This window comes from Scyliorhinus torazame, unplaced genomic scaffold (genome assembly GCF_047496885.1).
Source record: "Scyliorhinus torazame isolate Kashiwa2021f unplaced genomic scaffold, sScyTor2.1 scaffold_721, whole genome shotgun sequence".
Taxonomy (NCBI): domain Eukaryota; kingdom Metazoa; phylum Chordata; class Chondrichthyes; order Carcharhiniformes; family Scyliorhinidae; genus Scyliorhinus; species Scyliorhinus torazame.
In genome coordinates this window covers 52,998-71,870 of record NW_027308448.1, presented here as the reverse complement: position 1 = coordinate 71,870, position 18,873 = coordinate 52,998, and the positions used below count along the sequence as shown (strand labels likewise).

General features: G+C 46.0%; 1 protein-coding gene and 1 long non-coding RNA gene across 2 annotated transcripts in view; both read right to left on the bottom strand.

The window, feature by feature from the left end:
* Positions 1-14,090, bottom strand: part of LOC140406621 (uncharacterized) — a 34,903-nt gene extending 20,813 nt beyond the window's left edge. The window contains exons 1-2 of the mRNA XM_072494624.1: positions 13,627-14,090; positions 10,171-11,116 (exon numbers count right to left, since the gene is read on the bottom strand). Coding sequence (XP_072350725.1) covers positions 10,171-10,682 — 512 coding nt within the window. The 5' untranslated portion in view covers positions 10,683-11,116; positions 13,627-14,090. The remainder of the gene's footprint in view (positions 1-10,170; positions 11,117-13,626) is intronic.
* Positions 14,091-17,028: 2,938 nt separating this feature from the next.
* On the bottom strand, positions 17,029-17,768 carry LOC140406622 (uncharacterized). Its single transcript, XR_011939211.1, has 2 exons — positions 17,642-17,768; positions 17,029-17,500 (listed from the first exon to the last, which is right to left on the bottom strand). It is a non-coding gene; the product is annotated as an uncharacterized lncRNA (long non-coding RNA).
* Positions 17,769-18,873: the final 1,105 nt, after the last annotated feature.

Here is an 18,873-nt window from a genome sequence, read left to right as displayed (position 1 = left end):
AGGATGCAGAGCTGGGCTGAGAAGTGGCAGATGGAGTTTAACCCTGAAAAGTGTGAGGTTGTCCATTTTGGAAGGATAAATATGAATGCGGAATACAGGGTTAACGGTAGAGTTCTTGGCAATGTGGAGGAGCAGAGAGATCTTGGGGTCTATGTTCATACATCTTTGAAAGTTGCCACTCAAGTGGATAGAGCTGTGAAGAAGGCCTATGGTGTGCTCGCGTTCATTAACAGAGGGATTGAATTTAAGAGCCGTGAGGTGATGATGCAGCTGTACAAAACTTTGGTAAGGCCACATTTGGAGTACTGTGTACAGTTCTGGTCGCCTCATTTTAGGAAGGATGTGGAAGCTTTGGAAAAGGTGCAAAGAGAATTTACCAGGATGTTGCCTGGAATGGAGAGTAGGTCTTACGAGGAAAGGTTGAGGGTGCTAGGCCTTTTCTCATTAGAACGGAGAAGGATGAGGGGCGACTTGATAGAGGTTTATAAGATGATCAGGGGAATAGATAGACAGTCAGAGACTTTTTCCCCGGGTGGAACAAACCATTACAAGGGGACATAAATTTAAGGTGAAAGGTGGAAGATATAGGAGGGATATCAGAGGTAGGTTCTTTACCCAGAGAGTAGTGGGGGCATGGAATGCACTGCCTGTGGAAGTAGTTGAGTCGGAAACATTAGGGACCTTCAAGCAGCTATTGGATAGGTACATGGATTATGGTAAAATGATATAGTGTAGATTTATTTGTTCTCAAGGGCAGCATGGTAGCATTGTGGATAGCACAATGCTTCACAGCTCCAGGGTCCCAGGTTCGATTCCGGCTTGGGTCACTGTCTGTGCGGAGTCTGCACGTCCTCCCTGTGCGTGGGTTTCCTCCGGGTGCTCCGGTTTCCTCCCACAGTCCAAAGATGTGCAGGTTAGGTGAATTGGCCAATGATAAATTGCCCTTAATGTCCAAAATTGCCCTTGGTGTTGGGTGGAGGTGTTGAGTTTGGGTAGGGTGCTCTTTCCAGGAGCCGGTGCAGACTCAAAGGGCCGAATGGCCTCCTCCTGCACTGTAAATTCAATGATAATCTATGATTAATCTAGGACAAAGGTTCGGCACAATATCGTGGGCCGAAGGGCCTGTTCTGTGCTGTATTTTCTAAGACTCTAAGATCCCAGGGAAGAGAGGCTTTAGTTACCAGGAGAGATTAGAGAAACTGGGGCTCTTTTCATTCGAACAAAGGCTGACTGTAGATCAGAGGGTGGGGGGTTCGATTCCAGCCTTGGGTGACTGTGTAAAGTTTGCACTTCCTCCCTTGTCTGCGTGGGTTCCTTCCGGGTGCTCCGGTTTCCTCCCACAGTCCAACGATGCACAGGTTAGGTGGATTGGCCATTCTAAAAGATTTCCCCTGAGTGGCCAAAGGTTAGGTGAGGTTCTGGGGATAGGGTGGAGGAGTGGTCCCGAGTGGGGTGCCGCATTGGAGGGTTGGTGCAGACTTGATGGGCCAAATGGCCTCCTTCTGCACCATAGTGATTCTATGGAACTGAAAAAGGCTCATATGAAATATCAATCAGACTGTACAACAATGTTCAAGACCCTCACTGTCCCTCTGGGCCTGCGGGATGTTTGTGTTTGTGGGAAGGGGGGGACGGGACGGACTGGGGGGGGGGGGGGGGGGGGGTGACGACAGTGGACGTACCGGTGATGGTTTCTCTTAGCTCTGAATGAAATGTTATTTTTAAAGTGAAGGGTGTCTGTACTGGAAAAGCTGAGTACCAAGTGCCAGCTTGAACCATTCTCCAATCAGTTACAGCACAGCTCCCTCTACATTGCCCCATGAAACACTCCCAAGGCAGACACAAAATGGTGTTAGATACAGAGTAAATCTCCCTCAATGCTGTCCCCATCAAACACTCCCACAATAGGTATAACACAAGGTTAGATACAATGTATATCCTCCTCTGTACTGTCCCCACCAAACACTCCCTGGACAGGTACAACACAGAGTTAGATGCAGATTCAAGCTTCAGTTACACTTTATCATCAAACACTCCCAGGCCAGGTGCAGCACGAGGTTAGATTCAGAAAAAATCTCCTTATAGACTGACCCCATCAAACACTCCCAGCACAGGTACAACACAAGAGTTAGATACTGAGTAAAGCTGCCTCTCCACTGACCCCCATCAACCACTCCCAGGACAGGTACAACACGGGGTTAGATACGGAGTAAAGCTCCAGTTCCCCTCTATCCTCAAACACTGCCAGGTGCAGATACACAGGCAGGTTAGCAAAACCAAGCGGCTGGTTTAGCACGCTGGGCTAAATCGCTGGCTTTTAAAGCAGACCAAGGCAGGCCAGCAGCAAGGCTCAATTACCGTACCAGCCTCCCCGAACAGGCACCGGAATGTGGCGACTAGGGGCTTTTCACAGTAACTTCATTGAAGCCTACTCGTGACAATAAGCGATTTTCATTTTCATTTCATTTTCAAAACCATTCCTGGATGCCAAGGATAGGAGAGACAGTATGGAAGGTATGGCGAGCTGGGACTGTTAAAATTTGGTTTTGGGATCGCAGATTACCCACAAAGTGGAGTGGGGGAATGGGGTTAGATCAAGCTTAAAGCACATCCAGGTAGGTAAATCCCTGGAAACTGATGAAATGTATCCCAGGACGTTGTGGGAGGCTAGGGGGGGGGGGGTGGAATTGCGGGTCCCCTAGCAGAGATATTTGAATCGTCGACAGCCACAGGTGAAGTGCCGGAAGATTGGAGGGTAGCAAATGTTGTGCCTTTGTTTAAGAAAGGCCAGAGGGAAAAGCCTGGGAACTACAGACTTGTGAGCCTCACGTCTGTGGTGGGTAAGTTGGTGGAAGGTATTCTGAGAGACAGGATCAACCGGCATTTAGAGAGGCAAGGACTGCTTAGGGACAGCCAGCGTGGCTTTGTGAGTGGAAAATCATGCCTCACAAATTTGGTTGAGTTTTTTAAAGGGGTATCCAACAAGGTAGATGAGAGCAGTGCAGTCGACCTTGTCTACATGGACCTTAGCAAGGCCTTTGACAAGGTACTGCATGGTAGGTTGTTGCACAAGGTTAAATCTCACGGGATCCAGGATGAGGTAGCAAATTGGATACAAAATTGGCTTGGCGACAGAAGCCAAGTTGTAGAAGGTTGTTTTTCCAACTGGAGGCCTGTGACCAGCGATGTGCCTCAGGGATCAGTGCTGGGTCCACTGTTATTTGTTATTGAAATTAATGATTTGGAGGAGAATGTAGGAGGCATGGTTAGTAAGTTTGCAAATGACACCAAGATTCAGTGAAGAATGTTATTTAGGATTGCATCAGAACTTGATCAATTGGGCCAGTGGGCCGATGAATGGCAGATGGGAATTAAATTTAGATAAATGTGAGGTGATACATTTTGGTTGATCGAATCGGGGCAGGACCTACTCAGTTAATGGGAGGGAGTTGGGGAGAGTGAAAGAACAAAGAGATCGAGGAGTACAGGTTCATAGCTCCTTGAAAGTGGAGTCAGATGTGGACAGGGTGATGAAGAAGGCATTCGGCATACTTGGTTTCATTGGTGAGAACATTGAATACAGGAGTTGGGACGTCTGGCTGAACTTGTACAAGACATTGGTATGGCCACATTTAGAGCACCGTGTACATTTCTGGTCCTATTATAGAAAGGATATTATTAAACTAGAAAGAGCGCAGAAAAGATTTACTCGGATGCGATCAGGACTTGATGGTTTGAGTTATGAGAGGCTGGATAGACTAGGACTTTTTTCCCTGGAGAATAGAAGGCTTAAGGGTGATCTTACAGAGGTCTGTAAAATAATGAGGGGCATAGATAAGGTAGATAGTCAACATCTTTTCCCAAAGGTAGAGGAGTCTAGAACTAGAGGGCATAGGTTTAAATTGAGAGGGGAGAGATATAAAAGAGTACAGAGGGGAATTTTTTTCATACAGAGGCTTGCGAGTATCAGACAGTTCTATGGGAAAGCTGGGTATAGAGGGTTATGGGCCAAATGCGGGCAATTTGGACAAGCTCAGTGGTAAAAACTGGGCGGCATGGACAAGTTGGGCCGAAGGGCCAGTTTTCATGCTGTAAACCTCTCTGACTCTATACAACTGCAGCAAAACATCCCTACATTTATATTAGATTTCCTTTGCAATAAACAATATTCCACTGACCTTCCGAATCACTTGCTGTACCTGCAGACTAACTTGGGATCGGGCACCGGGATCCCTCTGTACCTCAGAGTTCTGCAATCTCCCTCCATTTAAATAATAGTTTTATTTACACTTCCTGACAAGGTGGACAATTCACATTTTCCAAAGTTATGCTCCATTTGTCATTTGCCCACTCACTTAACATATTTGTAGTCCTTTGCAGACTCCTTAAATCCACCTCACAAATTACTTTCATACCCGTCTTTAAGCATCAGAAAATTTAGCCGCCATTCAATCCCGTCATCCAACACATTCATATAGATTGTAAATGGGTGAGAGCCCAGCACTGATCCTGGTGACATTCCACTTGTCACATCTTACCCACCCAGAAATGACCCATTTATACCTACTGGCTGCTTCCTGTTAGCTAACCAATCCTCTATCCATGCTGATGTGTTGCCCCCACACCATGAGCTCATATTTTGTGTAATAATCTTTGATGTGGCTCCTTGGGAAATACCTTCTGCAAATCCAGACAAAGCACATCTACAGGTTCTCCTTTATTGACATCCCTTGTTACTTCCTCAGAGAACATTGATAAATTAGTCAGTCACGATTGATTCCCTGAACCCATTTTCAAACACTGTCAAAAGAAAATTCAAATCCCCTCTACCCCTCCGGCTCCTTTGCCAATTACCTTAGAGGGACTCATTTTCTGTTAACCTCTCACCCACTTTCCTGAAAGTGAACAGATTTAATCAGGAAATGTCCAACAAATTCAAATATTTTCCTGTTAAAAGATTATTGACGAAATAGAACATGGTTAAAAAAAACTAACAGAAAATTACTTGAGGATCAAAGATAACCAGAGTAACAGAATGTTAACAATATTCTGGTCCCAAATGGTTTCCCTTCGACTCCTCTGTACCCTGTTCCCATGACTCCCCACTTTGGACAAGGGGGCACTGAACCCGGGGGGTAACATCACCATCAGCACCGGTCACCCTCGCCCCTGAACCCCGATTGGTTGTTGGTGCAGTTCCCAGCCGGTCCTCCAGCACCTTCCTGTCTCTATTAGCGACACCCAATGTGGCAGTTTCCCAATGTGGCACAGGTCCCGTCATTCTCAGCTAAATTCAGCCCTCAGCTCCATCAACTGGCTGTCAGTGACATGAGCAATAGAGACAGAAAGGTGCCAGAGGGTCAAATAGGAAGACAAAACTTGTGGATTTGGACCCCCATAAAGTTCAGCAACTTCTTATAAAAAATTCAAATCCCCAGTCAACAAATTAAAGGATCACACAACGGGACTTCAAGTTTTATGACTTTTAATACAACAAACAAACAAACTAGAAGCTACTTTAACTTGGAAACCTACACATAAACTATAAAATAGAACTTTCCCCTTTTACATAACCGACAATCACACTCCACGATTATAGTTAATCTGTCTTGGAAGTCGAAATTTAATTGTCTCAGAACCTGTTCAAAGTGATGATTCATTGCCCGAGGATTTACTTCAGTACTTCAACCAAGACACTGAGAAACAAAGGGAGAATAGAATAGAATGTGAATTGGCAAAATACATAAAGATTGACTGTTAAAGCTTCTGTGGCTACATAAAAAGGAAACGTTTGGCTCAGACAAAGGTTTGTCTGTTCCAGATAGAGTCAGGAGAATTTAGAATGAGAAATAGAGATCTCTCCAGCCACCTCGTTGAACACTCTGGGATGTAGATCATCAGCTTTTGGGGATTTATTCACTTTCAACCCCTGGATAACTGGGGCTCTTTCTGGGGAAGGTGGGACCTCTACAGACAGGATGGTCTACATCTGAACCTGAGGGGCACAAATATCCTGGGGGGGGGAGATTTGTTAGTGCTCTATGGGGGGGTTTAAACTAATGCAGCAGGGGCATGGGAACCTGGATTGTAGTTTTAGGGTAAGGGAGAATGAGAGTATAGAGGTCAGGAGCTCAGATTTGACGTCGCAGGAGGGGGCCAGTGTTCAGGTAGGTGGTTTGAAGTGTGTCTACTTCAATGCCAGGAGTATACGAAATAAGGTAGGGGAACTGGCAGCATGGGTTGGTACCTGGGACTTCGATGTTGTGGCCATTTCGGAGACATGGATAGAGCAGGGACAGGAATGGATGTTGCAGGTTCCGGGGTTTGGTGTTTTAGTAAGCTCAGAGAAGGAGGCAAAAGAGGGGGAGGTGTGGCGCTGCTAGTCAAGAGCAGTATTACGGTGGCGGAGAGGATGCTAGATGGGGACTCATCTTCCGAGGTAGTATGGGCTGAGGTTAGAAACAGGAAAGGAGAGGTCACACTGTTGGGAGTCTTCTATAGGCCTCCAAATAGTTCTAGGGATGTAGAGGAAAGGGTGGCGAGGATGATCCTGGATAAGAGCGAAAGTAACAGGGTAGTTATTATGGGAGACTTTAACTTTCCAAATATTGACTGGAAAAGATATAGTTTGAGTACATTAATTGGGTCGTTTTTTTGTACAGTGTGTGCAGGAGGGTTTCCTGACACAGTTTGTTGACAGGCCAACAAGAGGCGAGGCCACGTTGGATTTGGTTTTGGGTAATGAACCAGGCCAGGTGTTGGATTTGGAGGTAGGAGAGCACTTTGGGGACAGTGACCACAATTCGGTGACGTTTACGTTAAGGATGGAAAGGGATAAGTAGACACCGCAGGGCAAGAGTTATAGCTGGGGGAAGGGAAATTATGATGCCATTAGACGTGACTTGGGGGGGATAAGGTGGAGAAGTAGGCTGCAAGTGTTGGACACACTGGATAAGTGGAGCTTGTTCAAGGATCAGCTACTGCGTGTTCTTGATAAGTATGTACCGGTCAGACAGGGAGGAAGGTGCCGAGCGAGGGAACCGTGGTTTAACAAAGAAGTGGAATCTCTTGTTAAGAGGAAGAAGGAGGCCTATGTGAAGATGAGGTGTGAAGTTTCAGTAGGGGCGATGGATAGTTACAAGGTAGCTAGGAAGGATCTAAAGAGAGAGCTAAGACGAGCAAGGAGGGGACATGAAAAGTATTTGGCAGGAAGGATCAAGGAAAACCCAAAAGCTTTCTATAGGTATGTCAGGAATAAGCGAATGACTAGGGAAAGAGTAGGACCAGTCAAGGACAGGGATGGGAAGTTGTGTGTAGAGTCTGAAGAGATAGGCGAGATACTAAATGAATATTTTTCGTCAGTATTCACTCAGGAAAAAGATAATGTTGTGGAAGAGAATGCTGAGCTCCAGGTAAATAGATTAGATGGCATTGAGGTACGTAGGGAAGAGGTGTTGGCAATTCTGGACAGGCTGAAAATAGATAAGTCCCCGGGACCTGATGGGATTTATCCTAGGATTCTCTGGGAGGCCAGGGAAGAGATTGCTGGACCATTGGCTTTGATTTTTATGTCATCATTGGCTACAGGAATAGTGCCAGAGGACTGGAGGATAGCAAATGTGGTCCCTTTGTTCAAAAAGGGGAGCAGAGACAACCCCGGCAACTATAGACCGGTGAGCCTCACGTCTGTAGTGGGTAAAGTCTTGGAGGGGATTATAAGAGACAAGATTTATAATCATTTAGATAGGAATAATATGATCAGGGATAGTCAGCATGGCTTTGTGAAGGGTAGGTCATGCCTCACAAACCTTATCGAGTTCTTTGAGAAGGTGACTGAACAGGTAGACGAGGGTAGAGCAGTTGATGTGGTGTATATGGATTTCAGCAAAGCGTTTGATAAGGTTCCCCACGGTAGGCTATTGCAGAAAATACGGAGGCTGGGGATTGAGGGTGATTGAGAGATGTGGATCAGAAATTGGCTAGCTGAAAGAAGACAGAGGGTGGTGGTTGATGGGAAATGTTCAGAATGGAGTTCAGTCACAAGTGGAGTACCACAAGGATCTGTTCTGGGGCCGTTGCTGTTTGTCATTTTTATCAATGACCTAGAGGAAGGTGCAGAAGGGTGGGTGAGTAAATTTGCAGACGATACTAAAGTCGGTGGTGTTGTCGATAGTGTGGAAGGATGTAGCAGGTTACAGAGGGATATAGATAAGCTGCAGAGCTGGGCTGAGAGGTGGCAAATGGAGTTTAATGTAGAGAAGTGTGAGGTGATTCACTTTGGAAGGAATAACAGGAATGTGGAATATTTGGCTAATGGTAAAGTTCTTGAAAGTGTGGATGAGCAGAGGGATCTAGGTGTCCATGTGCATAGATCCCTGAAAGTTGCCACCCAGGTTGATAGGGTTGTGAAGAAGGCCTATGGAGTGTTGGCCTTTATTGGTAGAGGGATTGAGTTCCGGAGTCAGGAGGTCAAGTTGCAGCTGTACAGAACTCTGGTACGGCCGCATTTGGAGTATTGCGTACAGTTCTGGTCACCACATTATAGGAAGGACGTGGAGGCTTTGGAGCGGGTGCAGAGGAGATTTACCAGGATGTTGCCTGGTATGGAGGGAAAATCTTATGAGGAAAGGCTGATGGACTTGAGGTTGTTTTCGTTGGAGAGAAGAAGGTTAAGAGGAGACTTAATAGAGGCATACAAAATGATCAGGGGGTTGGATAGGGTGGACAGTGAGAGCCTTCTCCCGCGGATGGAAATGGCTGGCACGAGGGGACATAGCTTTAAACTGAGGGGTAATAGATATAGGACAGAGGTCAGAGGTAGGTTCTTTACGCAAAGAGTAGTGAGGCCGTGGAATGCCCTACCTGCTACAGTAGTGAACTCGCCAACATTGAGGGCATTTAAAAGTTTATTGGATAAACATATGGATGATAAAGGTATAGTGTAGGTTAGAAGACTTTTGTTTCGGTGCAACATCGTGGACCGAAGGGCCTGTACTGCGCTGTATTGTTCTATAACCCCATTCATTTCTCCAGTACAACTTCTTCACCAATACTCATCTCCACCAGTCCCTTGGTTCTCTGGTGTTTTGGGGACAATTTCTGTATCTTCCTCTGTGAAGACAGACATTGTTTAGTTTCTCTGCATTTCCTCATTCCCCATTCTAAACTCTCCTGTCTCTGCCTGAAATGGACCCACATTGGTCTTTGCTAATCTTTTCCTTTTCACATTCCTGCAGAAGCTTTTCCAGTCGGTTTTTATGTTTCTCGCCAGTTTGCTCTCATCAGTTTCTTGGTCCTCCTTTGCTGAATTCTAATGGATCTCATGGAATCTTTAACTTTTCTTGTTAGTCACGGTTGCATCACTTTTCCTGTTGGATTTTTGTTCCTGAAAGGAATCTATATTTGTTGTGTATATGTGAAATAAAAGTTGCAAAAATCCCAGAGGTCCATAAGCTGCTCTCACCTTTGACAGAGAGAGAGCTGACTGGAGGTGATTTAACCTGAGGGTCAACACACCTCAGGCAAGGGGCCTGGTTGAGAAGGCGAGGCCTTCATGAATAAACTCAGCCAGTATGGGAGTTGAATCCTCTTTGTTGGCCTTGCTCTGCAACACAAACCAGCCGTGCAGCCAACTGAGCTAACCGACCCCTGATAAATATGTAATAATTCCTTAAATATTAGGTATTCCCTGTACCAATCAGTTTCCTAGTCCACCTCAGGCAACTTGACGCTGATAACCTGATAGTTTCCTTCTGTCAGGGACACCCAGATAACTTAAACAAAGTAACCATGTAACCACCAGGGCCCATCTCCATGGCAACGAAGCATGCTTTGGGGGGTTTGAAACAGAAATGGAAACTAAATATCTTCAAACTTCCAAACATCCTTTCACTCTGTGATCCTTGTGCAATTTTGAAGCCAGGTTTTAGCAACCAGGCTCAAAGAGAATCAGCCCACTGGAGGCAAGGTGGTGAGACCGGCCAGTCCAGCATAAAGAAACCCTCCGACCATCCCACTGACCACCTGTCAGAATTAACAAAATGCAGTCCTGGGTGTAGAGCAGAAACAATAACAGCAGAATCCAAGCCCTGTAATCGATTATGAAATTGTTGGTGTCACAGCAAGTCCAATGAAACATGCAATCACGTCTCACATTGAGAAGTGGATGGCCTCTCCCCAGTGTGAACTCGCTGGTGTCTCCGCCGGTTGGATAATAGAGTAAATCCTTTCCCACACTGAGAGCAGGTGAATGGCCTCTCCCCAGTGTGAACTCGCTGGTGTATCTGCAGGTGAGATAACTGAGTGAATCCCTTCCCACACTGAGAGCAGGTGAATGGCCTCTCCCCAGTGTGAACTCGCTGGTGTGTCTGCAGGTGAGATAACCGAGTGAATCCCTTCCCACACTGAGAGCAGGTGAATGGCTTGTCCCCAGTGTGAACTCGCTGGTGTGACTGCAGGGTGGATAAATGTGCAAATCCTTTCCCACACTGAGAGCAGGTGAATGGCCTCTCCCCAGTGTGAACTCGCTGGTGTGTCTGCAGGTGAGATAACTGAGTGAATCCCTTCCCACACTGAGAGCAGCTGAATGGCCTCTCTCCAGTGTGACTGCGTCGATGAAGCTCCAGCAGAGATGGGGCTTTGAATCCCTTCCCACAGTCCCCACATTTCCACGGTTTCTCCATGTTTTGGGTCTCCTGACGTCTCTCCAGGCAGGACAATCAGTTGAAGCCTCGTCCACAACACGAGTACGGTCCCTCCCCGCTCTGAATATTGTGATGTTTTTCAGATTGTGTCACTGGTTAAAGCTCTTTCCTCAGTCAGTTCACTGGAACACCCCCACTCGGGTGTGTGTTGTGTGGGTCTTGGTGTTTTTCCAGTCACACTGATGTTTCCACAGTCAGTTCACTGGAACTCTCTCACTCGGGTGTGTGTTGTGTGGGTCTCGGTGCTTTTCCTGTCACACTGATGGTTGAAATATTTAGCTGACTGTTCGGGGAAACATTTCTCCTTCTAGATTCAAAGCCCGATGATATCCAGGTTCTAAGGAAAGAAGTGACTGTCAGATCGAGACGTAATGTTTGAGATTTCTGTCTGTAATTCCTCCTCGTCTAATATCCTGTAAAAACAATTTCCAAAATTCATCACTGTCAGTACAGGATAGAAACTCAGAACAGACAATTCTAGTTTCTATGTCACTTTTTTTCCTCTCTCTTATTCCCCGAAAGCTGTAAATGTCCATACCACACATTCCCTCCAATCTCACTCTGCTGTATCTCATATTGACCCTCCTAATTCTCCTGAAGGTGCTGATTCAGGTTGATTAACAAATCCAAGCTCACAGCTTCCTGTCCAGGAGATCATAACAAATGTGAGCTGCAGTCGACCATTCGGCCCATCGAGCCTGATCCATTCAATGGGACCATTGGCTAATCTACCTCAGCACCGTTTTCCCACACTATCCCTCATATCCCTCGACATCTTCAATATCTAGAAACCGATCAGTCTGTGTCTTGAAAATATTTGATGACTGAAGCTCCAGAATCCTCGGGGATAGAGAATACCAAATCTTCACCACATCGTCGAGTAAAGAAATCCCTTCTCATCTCAGCTTTCTCTCCATTTACCTGCAAGTTCCGCATAACACTCAACATCCTCATCAATCAGATTTCTGACTGGGAGTGGGGAGGTGTCAGGCATGCGATACAGGTGCGGGAGTAGCTGCTTTTCCACAGGTTCTGGTGCCACTAACCTACAATCTGACACTTATCCTGATTGCCTGGCACTCATCTACCTAATCCTTGAATTCATATTCGTTATCGTGTCCCTGGAAGATTTCAGGGTTCGGATTGGTAGGATTATGCTGGAAAAAGTGAAGAAATGCATTGATAAAACAGCACAGGTGGATTCAGTGGGAATGGAGCCGCCTTTTCAACATGGCGGCCTGACCCTCAGGAGGTCTCTCGACCGCTAGGAGGTCTCTCGACCCCACGCTCTCTGGGGCTCTCTGGGAGGCGGCAAAAATGATGACTGTCAACATTATCCGTGTTACTGACCAGAGGCGGAGTGTGCTGACTCAATATCTGTGAGCTCATGAGGCCCAGCTCCAAAACGCCATGAAGAGGCTCGATGGTCCGGAGGAGAGAATCCTGAACATTCAGCAAGATGCTTCCGTCGAATTCAATCCTTTGAAAACCAGCCGAGTGGCTGGCGGAGGTCCTGGAGAACTGAGGTTCGGAGAAAGAACATCTGAGTCATTGGCCTGTCAGATGGTCATCATAGAATTTACAGTGCAGGAGGCCACTCGGCCCATCGAGTCTGCGCCTTGGAAACAGCACCCCACCCAAGCCCATACCTCCACCCCATCCCCGTAACCCCACCTAACCTTTTATTTGGGCACGGAGGGCAATTTATCGTGGCCAATCCACCGAACCTGCACATCTTTGGACTGTGCGAGGAAACTTGAGCACCCGGCGGAAACCCACGCAGACACGGGGAGAATGTGCAGACTCCGCACAGATAGTGACCCAAGCTGGGAATCGAACCTGGGACCCTGGATCTACCACTGTGCTACTGTGCTGCCCATAAATTATGATATTTTCTGTCCATTTAGTGTGGAGAGTAAGACTCCCGTTAGGTTCTTAGAGGATTGACTGCCACGTTTTCTCGAGCTGGATGTGAAGCCTGGGCGTTCCAAATTAGAAAGGGAGCATCGGTCTTTGAGGCCGAGGGATAGTTTTCATCCCAGGCCTGTAATCATTCGCTTCCACAACTTGAGAGAATGTCCTGGAGAGGGAACGATGAGGTGGAACCTGGCTGCAGGAAGGAGTGAGGATTTACTTCTTCCAGGAATTTCGGCAGCAACACAAACGAAGCGTCGAGGCCTCGATGAGGTTCAAAGGCAACGCAAGGCTGTGCGGCGTGAATTACGTTGTGCGTTATCCTGAGACCCGAAAAATGGTATCCAACAACTCCGTCAAGTCTTTCAATAATCCAACTATTACCTTGGCCTTCATGAAATCCATGAAGGGCAAGGATCTGAAGGGATGGTTTGCAGCTCGAACTAACTCAGGTGCTAATCAGGACTCTTCGCCCTATCATGGTATCGTTGTCTGAATTTCAGAATCACAGAAATACACACAGGGACAGGAGTAGGCCATTCATCCCCTCGCATCTGTCCTGCCATTTAGTGAGATCATGGCTGATCTGTGACCTAACTCCATATCCCTGAATATCTTTGCTTAACAAAACTCTACCTCCGATTTAAACTTAACAACTGATCCAGCTTCACCTGCTGTGTGTGGGAGAGAGTTCCAAACCTCTCCCACCCTGTGTGTGAAGATGTTCTTCCGAACATCTCTCCAGAACGGTCTAGCCCTAATTTTTAGACAATGATCCCTAATTTTAGAATCTCCAACCAGTGGAAATAGTTGATCTTTATCTACCCTGTCTTTCCCTGTTAATATCTTAAATACATCAATTAGATCACACCTTAAATGTCTAAATTCCAGCAAAAACAGGCCTAATTTGTGGTTAAAACTTTGGGTCCGAGTCTCTGCAATCTCTCACTCGCCTCCAACAGCATCCTGGGACACAATTCATCCAGAGCTAGTAATCTAATAAACTTACTGGGCGGCACGGTAGCATAGTGGTTAGCACTGCTGCTTCACAGCACCAGGGATCCAGGTTCGATTCCGAGCTTGGTTCGCTGTCTGTGTGGAGTCTGCTCATTCTCCCTGTGTCTGCGTGTGTTTCCTCTGGGTGCTCCGGTTTCCTCCCACAAGTCCCGAACGATGAGCTTAGTAGGTGAATTGGACATTCTGAATTCTCCCTCTGTGTGCCCGAACAGGCGCCGGAGTGTGGCGACTGGGGGATTTTCACAGTAACTTCATTGCAGTGTTAATGTAAGCCTACTTGTGACAATAATAAAGATTATTATGAATGGGCCAAATGGCCTCTATCCGTGCTGTAAAGAGAGGGAATGAACGAGAAGGACTTTACAGAGAAAGTGCCAAAGCCACAACATTCACCAGCTCTGAGGACACACCTTAGCTCCCTTTCCAATCTGAAAGCAGCCTGAGCTGGATTTACATTCCCCTTAATTGATCATTGCTGGGTGATAATCCTGTACTTCCTCACCTCACACCACTGTGACAGCACCTTCACTACACAGACTGCAGCAACTGACCAAACATCACCTTCCCAGTTATTCCTGAAGGCACCGCCATCCCAACCTGGCCCCTTGCCTGAGGTGTGGTGATCCTCAGGTCACATCACCGCCGGTCAGCTCTCTCCCGGGACCAGGCCCTGGTTCACAGCCGCCATCTTGGGGAAGCAGAGCGCATGCGCTAGCGTCTTGGCGATGCAACAGTTAGTAGGCGGGGCCTGAAGGTTTCTGTTCTCCAGCCGGGTCCTAGCGCCTGCAGAGTTGGTCTTTGGTAAACAGGTTCCAAAAAATTTCACCCACTCCCAAACTGAATTTGATGTTTGTGGCCTGGAGGTGTCTGTGGATCACGTAGACATTCAGTGTGAGAGGCTGCAGCCTCTGTATAGTTACCTGAAGGCGGTTATACAGCGTTTGATTACATTTCATGATCCTTTCCAGTTCATTATCGGGATGTTTGTGTGATATTTTCTTACCCTCAGAGTGATCTTTCTTTATTTAAAATACATTTCAGCAGCAGGCTGACTGGTGATTTTTAAACCGAAGATGGTTATTTATTGTCACACAATTTCCCTGGATGTTTGAACATCTCAGTCTGTCTTATTCACACTCACTGACACATGAACAGAAATTAGATACAGATCAAGTTGAAGCTGTAATGATGAAAATGGAATGTAGACTGCAGTCTTTATATTGCTGCAGGTCTGTTGTCTTGTTATTGAGCTAATCCTTTAGTTGGAGTGAAGCGTTTTTAGAAACAAATAATTCTCATGAGTCTCTGAAGCTTCTTGTAGATGAATAGCTCGGAGGTTGGTTCTCAGGTGGACTTGGAAGCTGGAATAAGTACAGTACTGTGGCTGCACTGGAAAACATTCAGCTCTGCTGGTTCAGCAGGTTCCTGGTGCGTCAGGTGCTTCTCACACACACATTTGCTTTGTTCAGGGTTTATTATACTGCATCCCTGACAATTAACTGCAGGGTTAAAACTCTGAGACCCAGAACACCCGATACAATAGCAGTTTACGATGCTCACTCACGCTTATCTCTGTCCAAATTCGAGCTCATTCTCCGGTGTTCAATATGGCTCTTGGAGACCGACAGTCCAGAGATTTCATGCTCCTCAAATGCTGGTTCATCCTGACACAACGAGACATTTAAACTTCGCAGGTGGCTGCAAAGTTTCCTTATTCGGGACCGTGTTTAATTAAATATTGGTCACAGAATCGAATATTACCCACAGTTTAATGTCCATAATAACCTGTTAAGTTGCAGCCATCATGACAAAGTTTGTGGATCTTACAGTCTATAATATCTAGTATCCTTGTGCTGAGCGTGACATCCTGAATCTACTCTTGGGTGTTATTAAAACAGTGCATTGTAGCTGGGTGGTGTGGGCGGGACGGTAGCACAGTGGTAATGAAATTAAAACGAAAATCACTTATTGTCACAAGTAGGCTTCAAATGAAGTTGCTGTGAAAAGCCCCTAGTCGCCACATTCCAGTACCTGTTCGGGGAGGCTGGTACTGGAATTGAACCGCGCTGCTGGCCTGCCTTGGTCTGCTTTCAGAGCCAGTGATTTAGCCCTGTGCTAAACAGCCCCTGCACTGTTAGCACTGTTGCTTCACAACTCCAAGGTCCCAGGTTCGATGCCAAGCTTGGATCACTGTCTGTGTGGAGTCTGCAAGTTCTCCCTGTGGGTTTCCTCCGGGTGCTCCGGTTTCCTTCCACAAGTCCCGAAAGACATGCTGTTGGGTGAATTGGACATTCTGAATTCCCCCTCTATGTACCCAAATATGCGCCGGAGTGTGGTGGCTAGGGACTTTTCACAGTAACTTCATTGCAGTGTTAATGTAAGGCTACTTGTGACAATAAAGATTATTATTAATATTATTATGGAGGCGGATGGGTGGTTACTCTGGCTGCCGACCGCTGTTCTGTGGTCTTGTCTATTCCCAATGGCCCTGCAGAGGGAGCATGCGCTATCCACCAGAATGTTTGACACCTTCCACAACCAGTGGACACCTCAGCGGACAGAGTGTTTCAGAGACACTGGGAACAATATTCTGGTTCAGTTAGGAAGGTTCCCAACACTTTTGTTGGGACTTCTAGCTGATTTGGGTCTTTTATTTTGACTGGACCACATGCTTGGGAAAAGCAAGAGAGGAAAGAAGGTTCGATAGAAACTAGAATGATCTGTTGTGAATTTCTATCCTATTCTTAAAATGATAATTTTTGTAAACTTCTTTTTCAGGCATTAGAACGGGAGGATTGGCAGCCTGGCAACTCGAACCAAATATAACATCGAGATCTGACAGTCACTCAATTCATTAGGATCTAAATATCACAAACTGTCAATGTGCTTGTCTGTTCTGACTGTGGGAAGATATTTCAAACATCAGTGTGACTGGAAAAGCCCCGAGACACACACACACCTGAGTGGGAGTGATCCAGTGAACTGACTGTGGAAAGAGCTTTAACCAGTTACACAGCCTGAAAAATCATCTTGTTTCCTCTTGTGGGAGAGTCTAAGACCAAAGGGCATAATCTCAGAGTAAGGGATCTCAAATTTAGGACCGAGATGAGGAGACATTTCTTCTCTCAGAGGGCAGTGAATCTGGAATTCTTTAGCTGGCATTCTGTCTCTGGAGTTTACCAAAATAAGGCAAAGGTGAAGTTGGCTTTACCCGGATGGGCCGCTTGGTGGCGCAGTGGCGCTTTCACTGAGGGGCCATGAGTTCAGTAACATCCCAGACGGGACTGGTGAGAAATATCTGTCTGGGAAAGGGGAGAAAACTATATAATCGGGGAAATGGAGCGCTCCCGAAGGACCTGAGAGAAAGGAGTTCGGCAAAGTCTTATTTTCTTAATTTTTCATTCAATATTTATTACAATTTCAGAGAAAATATTACAGAAAAGCTTATTTTGAATTAACAAAAGGGAACATAACGATTGAGGGTCACACTGAGAACAGAACACATGCCCTCTGAGCTGCCAAATGTATGTACAACTGTAACAGACATCAGAAAGAGAGAACAGGAGCTCAACATAAAGGGAAGGCAACTGTTGTAAATAAGGTACGAGATAAGTTACTTATTTAGACATGACATTGAGAGAAATTATTAGCTACAATTACATTACAGCCAAAATTACCTCGTACATTTCAAACTGAAAAACAGAAATACTGTCCATGATTGTCTCAGTTACAGATGCAGAATAATAAACTGAGAGAATTTTACTGTGAGAGTCACCAAGAGGAGGTATTGTATTTGTGTCACACGCACATCACAATAAACAGTTGAGGAAAATCTACAGCGTCCGAAAGTCAACCGATCATTTGATCTGCAAAAGAGAGAGAAAATTACGAAGCAGATGTTTATAATCTGGGACATTGATGTTAGAGTTTTTAATCAATCAAACATTTAGAGATTTTTGAAACGGGCTTCTGTCAGTTTGAAGTGTGAGTGGATTGAATCTTCTCACCTTCACCAGAGTGACTGCAGCGCTGTAGGACATGCTCAGGAAGAACAGGGTGATGAATGTGGAAGCGGTTGTCCAGATGTTCCCGTTATCATCCTCATAGTCTTCAGTCCAGGTGTGGTCTGTGGTATCTACGAGGATAGAGCAAATAAATATAATCAGATTGTTTATTAATCCAGGATATATTTTTAATATTCTCGCTTCATTTTCTCCCGCTGCTAATTCATTCTTTAATATATTTGTCATTGCATATCTACTGTTGAGTTTGTGACACTCAGAAATCGATCTCTGTGACTTGTTTCTTCCAAGTAAGGGGCAAGGTAGCGTGGCCAATCCACCTCTCCTGCACATCTTTGGGTTGTGGGGTGAGACCCACGGGTCACGGAGAAACTCCACTGGGACAGAGACCCAGGAGCGGGATCAACCCCAGGTCCATGGTGGCGTGAGGCAGCAGTGCTAACCACTATGCCACCGTGCCGCCATTGCCTGCCGTTTGTGTTTGTTCTTTATCTTTTGTGTCTGTGTAGATGCGAAATTCGTGTTTTGCTTTACTCTTCTTTTGTGTGTCCCGATGTCTTTGTAAGTGTCATTGTGTGTTCATGTGTCAATGAGTATTGATCTGTGTATTTGTGTGTCAGCGCCTGTCTGTGAACTTTGTTTATCTTCTGTTAATCTGTATGTATGAGTGTTTTATTGTGTGTGTTTGTGTGTTGAAGTCTATGTTTATATATTAATCCCTACTGTATATAAGTTTATACTTCACTGCCCAGTAATGAAAGTGTTAATGTGTCTTTATACGTTCAACATGCATGTCAGTGTCTTAATGTTTGTGTCTGGATAAATGCGTTTGTGTGTTTGTTGATGCGTGTGTTTCATCATAGAATCATTATCGTAAAATCCCTACTGTTCCGAACGAGGCCATTCGGCCCATTCAGTCTGCACCGACCCTCCGAAAGAGCACTCTACCTGGACGCCTGCCCCTGCCCTATCTCCAGAACCTCGTAACCCCACCTAACGTTGTGGGCACTAAGGGGTAATATAGCATGGCCAATCCACCTAACCTGCACATCCTTGGACTGTGGGAGGAAACCGGAGCACGCGGAGGAAACACGGACACGGGACAATGTGGAAACTCCACACCGACAATCCCCCAAGGCTGGAATTGAACCCGGGTTTCTGGCGCTGTGAGGCAGCAGTGCTATTTGAGCGTTGATGGTTGTTTATAACTATCTATT